This window comes from Furipterus horrens, unplaced genomic scaffold, assembly GCF_987537825.1.
Source record: "Furipterus horrens unplaced genomic scaffold, mFurHor1.1.pri manual_scaffold_11, whole genome shotgun sequence".
Lineage (NCBI taxonomy): Eukaryota > Metazoa > Chordata > Mammalia > Chiroptera > Furipteridae > Furipterus > Furipterus horrens.
In genome coordinates this window covers 88,716,610-88,733,009 of record NW_028327181.1, presented here as the reverse complement: position 1 = coordinate 88,733,009, position 16,400 = coordinate 88,716,610, and the positions used below count along the sequence as shown (strand labels likewise).

Here is a 16,400-nt window from a genome sequence, read left to right as displayed (position 1 = left end):
TCACGCAGAGGTGTCAGGTTGTCAGGTCATCATTCCATAGATGGTTAACCCCATGCCGACTTACTAGGCAGTGCACTTTGGGATGCAGGTGACAGAAACCCAACTCAAACTTGTTTTCCACAAGAAAGGACATTTATCAAATTGCAGGATTACAATAAAGGTAAGACTGTGTTTAGAAAGGGTGGACTCTGGGACTGGAAGTTTGTCTGGACTCTGCTTCCTCCTCAAGGAGGCTTATCCCCTCAGATGAGCTGCTCTCCTCTGCTTCAACTCAAATTACACTGTCACCTGGAGGGCAGAGCCCTGTGACTGGCAGCCCCGCTAAAACCTAATGTGGAATGGAGCTCCCCACCAAGGCAGTCCTGTTCACAGGAGGGGAGGAGGTGGACAGACAGAACAACGAGCACTTTCTACCCTGTCCTACCCAGTGGTCTTCATCATAGTTGTCACCTCTCCTTCCAGGCCCATCTGCCATTTCTGTCTGAAGCTGAAATAGGCCCCAAGTCACAGACAGAGTATTTCCAGGAGAGTAATGATGTCACAAAAAAGGGGTTCCAGAAGGCAGGGTAGGGTGGGGCCCAGAATTCCCACCTTGTTTAGAACATGAAGAGCTGTAAGCTGGGTGGGGCTAGAGTGTAGTTCATGAAAAAGAGTAGGTTCCTACCCAAACAGCTTTGTTCTACAGATTCTCAGAGAAATCCCTAGGCTGCCTGGGACCTGGGATCAGAGAGGGGCAGGAGAGAGGTAAGCTTCAGAAGGGGAATGTACCGGCCAGAACAACTGTCTTCCCCAAGGGGATCCCAAGAGTGAACTTCAGTGCTTCCCAGGGCTCAGGGACACCTGTCCCTGAAGGAATCTACCGAGTCAGGGCAGGGTAGGGTTGCATGAGCCGTACTTATACTAAGAAAATATTTGTTGCTTGTCTGAAATTCTAATGTAAGTTGGCATCCTATAATTTCATTTTCTAAATCTGGCAACTCTAGGGTGGGAGAGAAAAACAAAAGAATGGTTGCAAGCTCAGAATAGCACAGGGTCAGTCTTAGAAGATAGAACAAAAGATCCGTGAGGAGACATGGCCACCAGGGTAGCCACCTTGTCTGAGCAGAAGCTGCTTCATGCCTGACTCATGTAGTTGGTGGCTGGAGAAACCGAGTCCTCTGACCTCAGGAACACAGACCTAGTTTAAGGGGAAAGATACACCCACACGACACACACACACTGCTAGTGACAGAAATAGCCCCCCTCTTTGTTTTCACGACACTGACTGTTCTGAAGAATATAGACTGGTTTATTTTAGAGACGTTCCCTCTGTTTGGCTTTGCCTGATGTTTCCTAGGATTAGATACAGGTCCCCAGCCAGAATACTACAGAATAAATGAGAAGAGACCGGAAACGGCCAGATGGGGAGCAGTGAGTGAGTGAGCGAGGACAATGGGCTGTTCTCTCCTGATTCCTCAGACTCTCAGAGAAGACCAGCAGGAATCCCGTGAGGCCCTAAGCTCTGCAGGCCCTCCAACGCACCTGCTCCCCTCTGGGGATGAGGGGGGCGTTACTCATCGCCTTGGTCAGCTGCCTCGTTGCCAGAAATCAGGCCAGTCTTATCAACCGCTGTGACTTGGCCCAGGTGCTGCACCAGGAAGAGTTGGATGGATTCGAGGGGTACTCCCTGAGTGACTGTGAGTGCCATTTTCTCACCCCCTCCCCCTGATTTCTACTCTACTGGTCATACCCTATGTGGCCATCTTTCTTTTTCTCTTTCATCTATGAAAGTCAAGTTCAAAAAAAGCATCCCTCTCCAAGAAACCTTTCCCAACATTCCATGGTCATTCAGCCATTATTGACTTACTATGTGCCAGGAAATATTTTAGGTGCTGGGGATATAAACAAAGCCCCTTCCCTTATAGTGTTCACATCTTGGGGAAGAGATAAGCAATTAACAAACACAAAAAAATATAAAGCACTTCCTGGTGGTGATAAATGCTAAGCAGAAGAACACAGCAGGAGGAGTGATGGGGGTTACTGTTCTAGAAGGGGAAGTCAAGGAAGGCCTCTCTGAGGAGGTTACATTGAGCAGTGCTGGTCACCCAAAGGTTTAGGGAAGAGCATTCCAGGCAAAGGGAACTGCCATTGCAAAGGCTTCATCCTACTGCATGTTAGGGATATCTCCATTTTGCCCAGAATTTGGGCACACCTGTCTTACAACACTTTTTTCTTTTAACTTGCTTTGTGGGTTTTATTTCAGGTATATATCTTCATTCTTGTACTATAGGCCCTTTGAAGACAGCATCTGCATTTGACCCAACTAAAAACCCCTTGCAGGGCTTTGTACAGTTTCTGGCACACAGTAGATGATTAGTAGGTGCCGGAAGCATGGATGGACAGATGAATGATTAAGGTGATGGTTGGGTGATGGACCAAAGGATTCAAGGAGAAGCTAGGGGGTGTTTCTAGTCTGCTAGCTTCTTAGGCCTTGTTCCTTCCTTTTCATTTCTCATTTCTCTTTCCCTTCATCCTCCTTCTCCCTAGCTTGGCCCCCTCTAAATACCCTCCTCTCTTTTTTCCCAAGGGTTGTGCCTGGCTTTTGTAGAAAGCAACTTCAACATATCAAAGGTAAATGAAAATACAGATGGCAGCTTTGACTATGGCATCTTCCAGATCAACAGCCGCTACTGGTGCAACGATCACCAGAGTCACTCGGAAAACATCTGCCACGTGGTCTGTCAAGGTCTGTCCTGGGCCCCAGGGTGGGAGGAGGGAGAGGGGACCAGACTCTACTCACCAAACTTCTCTTTTCCACTTGCAGTCTGAGAACGTCCCCAGAGGGGTAGGTCAAGGAATCAGGGCGTTCCTTTGCTGAGCGGGTGTGACTAGTGGCCCCAATGCCCACCCATTTGGGAGATGCTGCGGTGTCCTTGAGCACCTTCCAGAAAGGCTCTGCACAGCCTGTAGCAGGAGAGCAGCAGCTAACATTTATTGACAGCGCATTCTGTACTAAGCACTTTTCACGCATAGCTGGTTTCATCCAACTTTCCATGCAGTAAAAACTATTATTCCCACTTTACAGAAGAGCAAACTGAGGCTTGTAGAATCAGTGGTAGCCAGACTGGTGATCCTGGGGGCCCAGCTCTCATTAATAAGCGGTACCCTCTTTGGTTAACGATCTGACCAAAGGTCGAGGACAAACTCCCCATTTCAGAGCTGATCCAGGAGACTCCACAGGTGCCTGACTCTGCCCCTCACTTCCTCTTTTGTATTCTGATTAATGTCCCTGGATCTTCACCTGAAGAGCCCTCATTAGGCAGGACTTGACCTTGGTCTCTGTGCTGCCTCTTTGGCATTTCCTTTCCCTAGAAACTCTCAAACTTTGGGTGAACCACCATCCACTCTGGCTAAAAACTATGGCAGTAAACAGGCCCAAAACTCAGTCCTCCTTCCCCCAGCCTGGGCCACCCTGACCACCAGCAGCCATTGTAGGGATGTCTAAAAGGGCCTCTGGAAGGGAGGGCTTACCTAGTCTGGATAGCCAGCCCCCAGGAGGCACATGCCTAGGCAGGGAGAGTGAGTGTCTGCCTCAGTTGTTGCGACTGTCACCTGCTCTCACAGGTATCTTCTTTCTCCTTTTCAGAGCTGCTGAGCCCCAATCTTTTCTCAGCCATCCACTGTGCAAAAAAGATTGTGTCCAGAGCAGGGGGGATGAAGAACTGGTGAGAAGGACACTGTAGGACTCAGTTAGTGGGCAGAGCCCCAGGAGGGGTGTGGGAGGGACAGTAGGCCAGGATCAGGTGGTTTCTGCAGTCTAGAAAGGAGTGGGATAGTGACAGGTCTCAGGACTCTGACTTGTATTAAACAAAAGCCTTTTGGTTACAGTAACAAACTAATTTGAGCTAGCTGAGGGAGAGTTCGTCTGCAAGGACACGGTGTCTTGCTGAGCCCACACAAAGGTGCAGCGTGGCCTCAGGAAGAGAATGGAACTTGGGCTGGAAGCTGTCAGCAAGCTTTCCCTGGCAGGGTTCTGCTCCTCTTGGTGCCTTTGCTTCACTATTTCTCTGCAGACCAGCTTTCTCTGCTCCACGGTCCACAAGACAAACTATGGTCTAAGTGGTTAAGCTCAGTCCCAGTCTAAGTGCCTGGGCCAGAGAATCCGATTGGTGCACCTTGGACCCTGTGCCCCACTTGGTTCCATCAACTGTAGGTATGGGAACAATTAAGGCAGTACTGTCACGGCTGCCACAGGGCTCCTCACTCCATAACTGGCAGCAACAGTTTCCATAAAAATGTGTTTCTCATTGGCTGGGCAGTCACCCCCAAAGCTGTCAGCTTACCAACACAGGATGTTGGCATGATTACTTAACTTTTCTGAGCTTTAAACTGGGTGTATAAATAGTATCAATGGCTGCCTTCGCAGGCAACTGTGAAGATGGAAGGAGTTAAGTGCCTTGCATACTCTAAAAACACCTTGCAACAGAAGGGACAACAATGGGGAGGGGGATAACTGGGGAAAGATAAGGAAGGGTCTAGTCAAGGAACAAGTATAAAAGACCCATGGACATGAACTACAGGGTGGGGATTGACTGTAGGGAGGGGAGAGCAACGTTGAGGGTGCGGAATTGGGACAACTGTAATTGAACAACAACAAAATAAAATAAATGAAAAAAAAGAAGAAGAAGGAACATGGTGACAAGGCTGAACCTTTCTGGAGGGACAGTCAGTAGTTGCCCCTGGAAAATATAGTAACTCTCAGCCCTGTAAAACAGTGTTCGCCCTCTTCAGAAGGACATGAGGATTTGAAAATGCCAAAGCACACTGACTGGGGAAGAGTGCGAACACCGTGGACAAGGGAAACATAAGGGAAGGATCAGAGGGGCCGGAGGAAGATAGATGAGAGCTAGGAACGAAGGCGCTCTGCGTGGAAGACTGGCTAAGCACTGGGTCACGTGGGTGGAGAAGCAGCTACTGTGCGGGAAGCAAGAACCGGTTTTTCTCTCTCCACAGGGCAGCCTGGAGGATGCACTGTTCAGGCTGGCCACTCTCCTACTGGATGACAGGATGTCGCCTGGCATGAGACAGGGTGCAGGCCTGCGGTGGGGTCATTCCAAAACCCCTCTCCTCCCTTCCGAATGCTTCCTCCCTTCTTCTCTTGCTTCCACTTCCTGTTATTTTCTTCCCTTCCCCATTACAAATAAAACTGACCAGAGTCCCAGGCATAAATGATTTTCTAGGGCTTTCTTCTTGTTCCTATCCAGGCCCAGGCCCCTGGTTCCTGACTGTCATGTGTAAACCGAGAGGACCACAGTGGAGATGTTTCTTTATTTTTTTTAAAGTATATTTTATTGATTATATTGTTACAATAGTTCCAATTTTTTCTCCTTTGCTCCCCTCCACCCAGCACCCCCCCTCCCCCAACAATCCCCCCCGCCAAGTCTGTGCCCATGGGTCGGACATACAAGCTCTCCTGCCTCACCCTTTCATATATTCTTCTTTTTTAAAATAAGTAAATAAATAAATAAATATTTTAAATAAATAAATAAATATTTTAACAATAAAAAATAACAATCCCTCCCTCTCAGACTTAAGACCCTTTATAATCTTATAAAGGACAATGGGCGAAGGCCTCGATCTCCTCTAGCTGCTTCAAGTTGGACATGGTCATTGTCCTACCTACCCTTGGGTCCAGAAATCCCTAATAAGAGTGGGGAAGGATCGTGCAGACTCCAGGTCAGTTGGCTGTCCCCAGACAACAGCATGCTTGATTTAACAGGCTGGCATCTTTGTTGTATTCTGGGGGCAACAGATCTGGCAACAGGGTTAAAAGACATCATTCAGTCCATAACCACTAGATGACAAAAGGCAGGTATTAATTTTTCAATGTCCTACATTAGGGAAAAGAAGGGCTTCTTTGGAGGAAGGTGTGCCAGGCACATCTCACCTGTCCAAAACCCTTTTGCCCATTATACTTAGTTTGTGCTGAGGGAAATATTTTAGGTTTCCCCCCCTCTCAGACCTCTGGGCTCTTTCTGTCCAAGCCATTAGGATAGAAAAGAGAAACCAGTTTTAAAGCGAAGCCCACAGACCACCCCATTCTTCACCAACCCAGCTACTTAGTTCAGCCAAAACATTGAGTCTCAGGAGGCAGCGATGCAGACAAGATTAAGTGAGGCTTATACGTACAGACAATCACTCAGGTAATGCGGTCATAGGCTTATGCCCTTTGAAAACAGAAAACACATGTTAATTTATGTAACATAACCCACATATGTTTCTGTATTTTTTTAATTCATTAAGACATTCCTTGTGGAAAGAATTGTTAATTTATTCATTATTAATTCCACATACATGAGAGTACCTAATATAGCAGGAGTATGCTAGGTACTAGAAGAAGGAAGCTAAAACATAACTATTCTTTTTAAAGTGTTTGGAAAGATAGTCTAACAATTCTATTTCAGAAACTCATCTCCAGAAGACATTTTTCTTGATTTTTTTAAAGAAAACGGGCATTTTCAAAACATGTGATCTTCTAACTCTACTTTGTCATACATCAGCAACCTCTTTGGATATCGAAGGCCTGGATGTGGCAAAGTTTTCTTTAGCAGGTTAGGAGGAAAGTTGAAAGCAATTTTTAACATCATATACACAATTCTTGTATAAACCGCCAGTAAATGTAAAAGAAAAATGTTGGTTCTTAACACTTACACTGGACACAAAAATTGCCAACTACATTAATAATGTCCCTGCCTGCCACCCTGATAGAGAATAGTGAAGCCTCCCCGGTATGTTTCCTTATCCATAAAATGGGGTTAATAGTAATGTGTCCTGTGAAAGTAGGTATATTAAATGAGAAAGTGGATGCACATAATTACTGTCTTTCTGAAAGCAAACAAAAAACCCAAGTCCTCAAATCTCACTGCACCAAGGAACTCAGTGCATGGCTCACAGTCAGACCAACAATGCAGAGGAACCAAAGACATAACATGATGGCCATGAGAATGGCCCAATCTGGACTCAGGGAAACTGTTTTGAGAACCAACCCCAGGAAGACATCTGACATGGAAGCTGAGGAAAGGGATACCGGGTGGAGAGATGAAAGAGAGATGGATTTACTCTCTCACCCCATGTTTACGACTCACTGCTCCGTCGTGGTTCAGAGGAGCAAGAACGCAGGCACGTTTGGTAGGAAGTAAGGAAATTCTAGGGCGCTGAAGTGTGTGACTTGTATATGGAGGGTGGGGCACGAAAGGGACCTTTCGGATATTGGTAGAGTCCCGCCACATCCGTCTCTCAGTACACCCAGAATGAGCCAAGAGAGGATCCCGATAGGATTCTTGAGCCAGTGAAGAACCGAAGCCCAACGCCAAGCAAGCTTCGCCACCCACGGGGTGAAGGCAGCTGCGCGCGCAGCCCTCTCCCGCGCGAAGCGGCTGGAGTGTTCAGAGGGCACCGCGAGAGGAACAGGCACAGGCGAAGACAGCCCCTTCCTTTTCCTCATAGAACCATTATTTTCTGCAACGAAATCTTTCTTTCTGTTTTATTTAGTTGCGATTATCTTGGGTCAAATAGGCACTCCCTTCCAAGCAGGATTCAGACATCCCTACCCTCATCTTCCCCGCGCACCCCTCCTCTCGTCTTAGCACCTGTCTCAGCCAACCCTTGCTAAGCCGCGTTCCTTACGTCACGAGTTTCTAGGCAGATTAGGAAGCTCTTCTCAGCAGGAGCGTCCTCGCGCGCCCCCGCCTGGCGCGACCAAACGGTCTTGAGAACAAACGGTCTTGGCGCGACCTAACGGTCTTGGTGCGAGGCTGTCCCTGAGAGCGTCTCAAGCGAAGCCGGCGAATCGGTGGGCCCGCGGAGCGACCCGATGAGCGGCGGGAGCAGCGAGGAGCGGCCCTCAGTGAGGATTTAGATTTTATTTTGTTTGCTTGGGTTCATGCCGGTGTCTCCTCCCGGATTTTTTTGTGAAATTTATAGAGATCTGGCCTCATGGCGAGCTTCGCCTCCTCACACGGTAGTGGGCTGGAAACCGTAAGGGTCGCTCATTGATTGTCTCTTTTCCACATATTTTAAAAAATGTTTTAAATACCATCCCCCTTTAAAAGCCGTCATGGCCTGCGGGGCTGAGAGCGCGAGAGCCACATGTGGACACACTGGAGAGGAAACTCCTCTGAGCAAGAACGGGCCGTCTCAGGCCCTGTATCGAATGGCGGGCACAGGTCCTCACACAGTATTTGCCAATATCCTGTTGTAAATATCCTGTCTAGTCTGTTCGTTCACTGGGTCAGAGCTGCTGAACTCCTACGACCGTTCTGGGTGCTTGGGATCCACCAGTGAAAAAAACTAAGGGCCCTGCCCTCGTGAGGCCTGCCATCCAGGGAAGGAGGGAGGCCGCCATCTTAACAGGCCTAAGCGGTAGGTGAGAGTGTTAGGTGCTGCGGGAACGGAAAGCAGTGTCCCCGGTTACGGGGCGTGCTGTGGTGTGGCGGGGCACTGCGGTTGAGAAGAGGGTAGTGGCGGCGGCCCTGATTGCAGAGAGACGTTGAACGGGGTGAGGGAGGAGGCCCATTCCAGTCCGAGAGCGCATGCGCGAGAGCGCGGGAAGGCTGGAACACGACTCGGGCGTGTACAAGAGATTTCGAGGAACCCTGGAATGTAAATGGGCGGTGAGAATCCTAAACTGGGACAGGAAGCCAAAAAGCAATCCAACTGCATCCCAGTGTCTGCCGCCCTCCCCTCGCTGCCCACCCCTCTCCCTGGCTGGAGGACAAGTCTAGAAATGTAGAGTTTAACCCTTTAGTTGGGGATGTGATCTACAGATGAAGCAAAAGGAAGTTCAGAGATTTTAAAAGTATTTTCCCTTAGGGATGCCGCTATCTTTCTTCTCAGAAAAGGAATATAAAATTTCATGGTTTAGTACCTGCTCATAACATGCCACTTGAAAATAAGGAGGAAATATTGGCGCTGTGGGAACATTGGGGGTTTGTGTTAGTATATGAGTATGAAATAAAAAGGGACGCCCCTCTGCCATTTTCTTATATCTTTGTATGTGGCATGGACATATACTGGTGACAGCCACAAGGGAAAACCAACTAGCTTGGCTTATAGTGGTCAGAGTTGGGAAATCTATTTTTAGCTAAGGCTCTAGGAGCAGAACATAGTCTGTGAGATTAATTCATAAGATTGGGCTTTGCAGAGAAAGGTAACATCAGCAAGCTAAGGGCAGATGAATAAAATAGAAGAAGCTTTTTGATTAACCTCTGTTGGGAATTGTTTGTGACAGTGGCCCCATCAAAGCACAGATAATACGGACTCATCAAATATATAGGAGCAGTGAAGTACTAAGAACGTTGCCCAGCAGTTACCATGCCTGGGTTTGAATTCTGGCTCCACCTCTTAATTAGCTGTGTGATTTGGGATAAGTTACCTCACTTCTTTTAGCCTCCATCTGATCTGTAAAAGAGCGGGGAGGAATTATTAAAGTAAAGCACTCAGTCCAGTGCTTGGAACTTAGTATTTATTTACTAAATGTTAAAATTATTAGATAAGATGTGGTTGAGAAAGTGTCTACAGATCATTAGGGAGTGCCTAGCTTGGAGTAGGTGTTATGAAGAGAGCACTTTATCTCAAGAAATTCAAAAGTTAATTGGGATTCCATAATGTATGAGTTAATGTGACTGACATTAAAAAATAATTCAGCTGAATAATGTTATGCATGCCCTTGAAACAGCAGGCAGGCCTTTTTCCTGTGCCTTTCTCTTGCCACTTTCAAAATAACATTTGATATAAACAATTGATATTTTCCAAATCTTATATAAAATGTGGAAAGAAAGACTTAAAACACTGCTATTTCTTTTTCTCCAGCTGTTGGCCTTTCTCATAAGGATGGAAATGCTACTGTTTGGTGTCTGGACCCTGCTGGCTTTGATCTCTTCCCCAGGTGAAGCTATTTGCAAAAGTTCCTTTAGCCAGGGCACAAGGTGGCTGGTCAATGAGGAAGAGGATAGGAAGTCCTGAATGGGGCAACACCCTAGTATTTCACACATCTGGACCCTCGGGAGAGATTCCTATTCTTTGGATCACTAGGATGCAGAATCTAGGAGTCTCTGGTTATATTGGAATAACCCAGATTAAGGGACAGGATACTAGACCACCAGCAAGAAGTCTCCATAAGAAATGTTACTTCTTGGCTTGGCTCCCTGCTGCCCAGGGCTGTCCTATTTTTCTTCTCTTGAAAATATTTTCACTTCTTTGTTGCCACCCTTTGTGTCATGAAGAGCCACAGTAGGACTTTGATAGGACAGAGCCCATAGCTCAGGTGTGAAGAGTGAGTTCTCTGAATGGCAAGAAAGGAACTGGAGCCTCAGTGGGTAACATTGCTACAAGAGGGTCTCTTCTCAGAGGGGACTGGTATTTGGGAGATGAAGTAGATGGTGGACTTGGCATAGCCAAAGGGGACTGTATCAAAGCTTTCATGAGACCGTGCTCCTCACCTACATCAGGCATCTAAAATTTACCCGAGACAGATGTCTCTCTCACTGTACATGAGATTTCCCAAACAGACTAAGCATTCAAAAACATCCGTTGCCTTAGCACCAAAGCAAAATGGAAGTCTCACTTTAAGAAGAGGTGAAAGGTCCATGGAAAATGAGTGACCCTGGGGTTCATCCTGGGAGCTTCCAAGATTTCTGGAAGTCTAGGAAGAGAATGATTTCCCGGGCAGAATTTCTAGTGGCGCTCTGGTTTCCACAGTGACACTAATGAGGAAATCAGATCCCGAGGAACGTGATGAGTGGAGGGATTGGTGGTGGACTCAGGATTCTAACTTGTTCATTAAGGGTCTTTTTCTTGGCTTGTCCCCTGTACCTCTTCATTCAGGGTATGTTTCTATTCTCTCTAACTAGATAAGTAGGCTCTGTATTTTGTTTGGATCTTGTGATCCTCACCAGAGTCTTTGGCATGTATGGTTGGTCATTTCAGGGGCCACAGAAGGGCTATTTGAGGTCTCTGTTCAGCCGGAACAGGCCCTGGTAAAGTTTGGACAATCCCTAATGGTCAACTGCAGCACTACCTGTCCAGACCCAGGACCCAGTGGAGTTGAGACCTCTCTGAAGAAAACCCAGGTGGGCAAAGGGCCTCAGTGGAAGGAGTTTCTCCTGGAAGGCGTCACAGAGAGTGCCATCGTGCAGTGCTTCTTCTCTTGCGCAGGGATCCAAAAGGACGCAAGCCTGGGCATCGCCATGTATCGTGAGTGGGGCTGAGGGCAGGGGAGGAAGAGAGGCATGGGGGAATGTGACTGTGCCTTATTTAGAGGGAAACTAGAGATTTCTTTTAGGGTTAGGGGAGAGAGTTAGGGCCCTTAATAAAGATTTCCATCATACTGTGGGAATTCTAGAGCCAATTACTTCTATTTCCATTTGGTGTAGACTTTTAAATTAGGAGCATACTACGGAGGGCATCCAGACATCTGTCCTTTAGAATACGTTCACATACAGGAGGCATATGCTAATAATGCTCACTTATAAATGGTCAAAAAAGTATAAAATTAAAGCTGAATTATTTGCCACAAATTCTTAAAATAAATAGGGATTGGAGAAAGGAGGGTCTCTGTGGGCTGGGGTAGTTGGAGAAGTCTTCCTGGAAGAGGAGGCTCCTGAGCTTCATTCCTGCAGAATGGTTAGGATTTGAAGTGATAGGGATGGGTGAGAGGGTCTTTCAAGTGGGCAGACAGCATTGGCAAAGATATGGCTCTTAGAACAAGTGCGATCCCTGTGGGGTAAGAGTGTGGTTAACTTGGTATAGTTTTTGTGTGATTCTCAGCAGCCCCTCAGAAGCTGCTCACACCTCTGAAGCACTCTGGCTAGAGGTAAAAGCTCCCCAAAATGGGAGCAACCATCAAAGCAAGGCCCCTCTTCTCAGCAGTCATATTTCTTGCTTATGGCTTTAGCCACCTTTGATGGGCAGAAGAAGAGCCAGAGGCTAACTTGTCCCATCTGACATTGATGGTCAGATGGTTTAAGGGTAGCAGTCACCTTCTATCATGGGCTCCCTGTCCTATACTATTTCCTTCTGGAAAGGTGAGTAGCCTTCTCTCATCAAACCCACGTTTTGTCTTAAAGAGCCACCAAAGCAGGTGATCCTGGAGCTGCAGCCTGCATGGGTGGCCTCAGATGAAGTCTTTACAGTGAAGTGCCATGCGCCCAAGGTAGCACCCCTGGAGAACCTCACCCTTACCCTTCTTCAGGGTAACAAAGAACTATACAGAAAGAACATCGGGAGCTTGGCTGTGGCCTCCCGGAGAGCTGAGGTCACCATCAACATCAAAGCGCAAAGGGAGGATCACAGCTGCAACTTCTCCTGCCACGCAGAACTGGACCTACGTTCACATGGTGGCAGGCTCTTTCACTCCAGCTCCGCCAGCAGGGTGCTCCGGATTTTTGGTGAGTAGGCGCTCAGGTGTGGAAGGAATCCTGAGGCTCATTTTCCTCACCTTACTGTGGCCTTTAGGACTAAGTTCTCACAGCACTTAGGGTGTGGGTGTGAGGGTAATTGAGCTTCACCTCTTCTTGGACTTTAAGTTCACCCTGGGGGACAGAGACCTTTTTGCCCTACTTTCTTCTAACATTGTGGGCTCTTACATGACATGATTTATTATGGTTTTTTTCCCCTTCTTTCCTTTTCCTCATTTCTTGGCAGAATTCTCTCAGCGCCCCCAAATCTGGATCTCTCCACTTCTGGAGGTCGGGACAGCAGAAACCGTGAGCTGTGAGCTGGCTAGGGTGTTCCCAGCCAAAGAGGTGATATTCCACATGTTCTTGGGAGACCAGGAGCTGAGCCCCTTCCTCTCCTGGGAGGGAGACACTGTGTGGGCCAACGCCACTGTTCGGGCCAGGGAGACTGGCGATCAGGAGGTGTCCTGCCATGTATCTCTGGGTCCGATGGAACAGAAAACAAGAGAGCTGGTGCACGTCTATAGTAAGTTACCAGGCTCTTTCCTTTCCTTCCCCTGAGGGTCTTCTGCCACTGAAAACTTCCACAGTAAAGCCTTGGGGGTTTTCTGATAAGTGCAGGCAGGTAGGAGACCTGTGTTGAGACTAGTTTTATTTAACCTTCACCCTGTTGCCTTAGGCCAGCCTACACAGAGTGATTGTGAATGCTTGGACCTGTTTCTAGGGACAATCACTGAAGGTGAGGGGGAAGTCTGTAAGATGAAAAGACTTCTTGCTCTCCGTGCAGCAGAGACAAAGCCAGATGTGGGCATGTCGCATTTGTTGTAGGAAAAGCTCCCAAATTCCCAAACCACTTTGCGGCTCCTGCCATTCTGCACGGAGCAGTAATGGTCTCCATAGTCTTCCCCCTGTTGTCTGCCTACCCAAGGGATGCCACCAGTAGCAGGAGCGCCAAAGCAGCTGCCAGTTTTGAGAAGGATGTTTGGTTGTCTTTTCTTTTCTTATAGGCTTCCCACCACCAATCCTGGAGGCAGAAAAATTAACACTGGTAGGGACAGACATGAATGTGACCTGTTCAGGGCACGTGTTAACATCACCCAGCCCTACTCTTCGGCTTCAGGGAGCCCCAGACCTCCCTGCCCCTGGGGAGCCTGCCTGGCTTTTACTGACCACCACGGAGGAAGACGACGGCCGGAATTTCTCCTGTGAGGCCTCTTTGGAGGTTCAGGGTCAGCAGTTGATCAAAACCACTACAGCCCAGCTCCGTGTCTTATGTGAGTACAGGCCTGGTCCTTCTTCTCAAAGCAAGGCTCACTATTGTCCTGTTTCCAGAGATCCTTGCCAGCAGCTTCATTATTAGAGTTGCCATATTTTTTTCTCTTTAAAAAAAAAAAAAAATCAAAAGAAAAAAGTTAAAGCGCTCCAAGCTTACCTTACCCCCAGCAAATGAGTGGGAGAAATGTGAGGGAAATTGGGCACAGAAGAGAGGAAATGGGTTAGTGATCAGGTGGCATTAGTTGTGGGCCAGTTGGCTGAGAACATAGGAAGTGATAGCTGGAGTTTATTCTGAGAAAGGAAATTTCCACATAAAAGTTTGTATTTTGAAAAATGGAGAAGTTCTCATCTCCGGGCTCACCACTACCCATGTTCTCACTGACTGAGAAGCAAGGGCCCCAGGGCCGCCTTTGGCGGAGCACTCCACCCCACTGAGTCAGTGTCTGTGAAAATGCCCTGTGCTGCGCCTCAGACTCCTTGCCCTTAGGGACAGGAGGAAATAAGAGTGGCTAAAAGCAGGAAGTTGATGATCTGCCCTTGGGTGGAGGGGACACAGCATTTGGATTAGGGGAGGGAGAGGTGAGGATGACCAAGAAGGAAGGAAGGTGCACAATGAGCTCTGTTCCCTTGGGATTTCTTTTTTCCAGATGGGCCACGGTTGGAGGAATCTGGTTGCCCTAGCAACCAGACATGGATGGAAGGGATGGAACAGACGCTCACCTGTGTCCCGAAGGGAAACCCAATGCCGTCGTTGGTGTGTACCTGGAATGGAGTGATCTTCGACCTTGAAGTACCGCAGAAGGCAACCCAGAACCAGACTGGGACGTACTACTGCACAGCCACTAACCAGCTGGGCTCTGTCAGCAAAGACATCTCTCTCCTTGTTCAAGGTGACTGTGGGTCCCCTGCTGCCAGGCCCAAGATGGAAATGGCCCAGGGTGTGGGGATTCTTATCCAAATACGTGAAGAAGAAAGATTTCACTGGGCTGGGGAGGGTGAGACCGAGAAGTGGGCTTGGTGGGCTGGGACAGGGTGATTCTCTTGCCATTGAACCTTTCCAATTCTGTGTCTTCTGTGCTTGGGCAGGACTGGCTGAAGACATGAGATTCACCTACGTGATCACCATTCTCGCCCTCGTAGGGAGTGTAACGCTCATAGCAGTGTATTTGGACTACCTGCGCTTCGAGATACAGAGGGAAGCCAGTTTGCAGTCAAGTAGAAATGTGCATTGCAAATAATTGTTAAATAGAAACAGCTCTTTGGTTGAAGGTGACCTCTACTGCTGGGGTTTTCTAAGGGAGGAAGGGGGTAGAGGAGAAAGGAAGAGACATCCTCTGTGTTATGAAGTCCCGTAAAATGTGTTATTGGCCCCATGTCCCTTGTATCCAGTCCATCCATATGCTGCACTCCTCTGAGTTCGCTGTAGTCTCCAGGAAGTTCTCAGTGGGGCTGCTGCTTCGGACTGTGTGCTCAATCATTCCACTCCGATTCAGAAAAGAAGGTTCTGTCTGTGCCTTGTTGTCCCCATTACCACTCCCCTTTGCTCCCAAATATCATACTGAAGAGATAGAAATGTTGCAGAAATGCAACTCATTTCTTATGGTTTCCTCATAACTAAGTGGAAACCAATTTCTTAGTGCAGGGACAGAACTTTGAAGGGAGTAAGTACCAAACAGAGGAGTAGAAATCAGAACCCTATTCCTGCCTATGCACTCCCTGGCTTCTCTAACCTGGGATTCCGGAATGTCAGCTCCCGACCCAAGCTTGTTAGACTTCAGCTCACTAACCATCTGGTGTTCCTTGGAGGAGAATAAAAATCCTAAGACGTTCCATGTGGGGTTTTACCTAGCCCAGAGTTTTGTCCCTGCTGTGGAAGTTAAGAGTTCTTCCATGAAATTGGCCTCATAGATTAAGGGTGCCAAACATTTCTGAATTCCTTTTCAGAATCCATTATAAAGTAATCATCTGTGAGTTCACATTTAACATATATATATAATTATTATTATTATTATTTTTACTTATTCAGGCTCTTAGGTAGAGTTTCAATGTTTATGCCCCCTTTCCATAAATAAATATGTATTTTCATATGTTTGCAAACTATTTCCTTTAAGTTTTAGGAGGGCTCCTCCTGTGACAATGTTTACCATGTGATTTTATGATTCAGCTTCCTTCTTGGTTCTTTGGGAAGAGAAAACTTCAGGAACCATAAAACCAGATCTTTCCTCCCAAATCAGTCACATGTGGGTCACTGAAATGTTGGAGCTGGTAAAAGCCACATGGTTGCGCTTTAAGTACAATTTCTAAGAATGTCAAGTCGATAGCATAAGCAACCAGCCCAGGGCAGGTGGTACGTTAGCTCAGGGCAGCAGCCTATCTGACGTGCCCTCAAAACTCAAGTTCAGACTTCCAGATAGAGAGAGGTCCACAGCCTTTCACACAGAAAGAACACAGCATCAGGCATCAACGTGAAAAAGTTCATTCTTCCCAGACCTTTCCTGAGTTTGGCTTGTAGATTAGGTATGAACACTTTGGTTTCAACTCATACCAGACGGGGGATACAATGGTGAACAAAACGCTGTCTGCCATCTACAAGCTTACGGTCTCTGAGGGAAGCTGGAGCAAGTCAACAGGAAATTACGATTTTGCCTTAACTCCTATGACCGGGAAAGCACACATGGGTAACAATTTAGG

General features: G+C 47.5%; 1 protein-coding gene and 1 long non-coding RNA gene across 5 annotated transcripts; both read left to right on the top strand.

Annotated features, from left to right (window-relative positions):
* On the top strand, positions 1-5,208 carry LOC149998790 (uncharacterized). 4 transcript variants are annotated; one of them, XR_016513984.1, is made up of 4 exons: positions 1-160; positions 1,459-1,676; positions 2,567-3,704; positions 4,993-5,208. It is a non-coding gene; the product is annotated as an uncharacterized LOC149998790 (long non-coding RNA). The 4 variants fall into 4 exon arrangements; XR_016513982.1 differs by having other exon boundaries at positions 686-1,676; XR_016513983.1 differs by lacking the exon at positions 1-160 and adding an exon at positions 167-744 and having other exon boundaries at positions 1,337-1,676.
* Positions 5,209-7,852: 2,644 nt separating this feature from the next.
* Positions 7,853-15,671, top strand: LOC149998789 (intercellular adhesion molecule 5-like). The gene is made up of 8 exons (XM_090292151.1): positions 7,853-7,885; positions 9,850-9,925; positions 10,966-11,232; positions 12,105-12,425; positions 12,682-12,960; positions 13,442-13,708; positions 14,357-14,599; positions 14,796-15,671. Exons 1-8 carry the CDS (start codon positions 7,853-7,855, stop codon positions 14,945-14,947), a joined length of 1,638 nt encoding a protein of 545 aa, XP_090148277.1. The 3' UTR covers positions 14,948-15,671.
* The last annotated feature ends 729 nt before the right edge of the window (positions 15,672-16,400 follow it).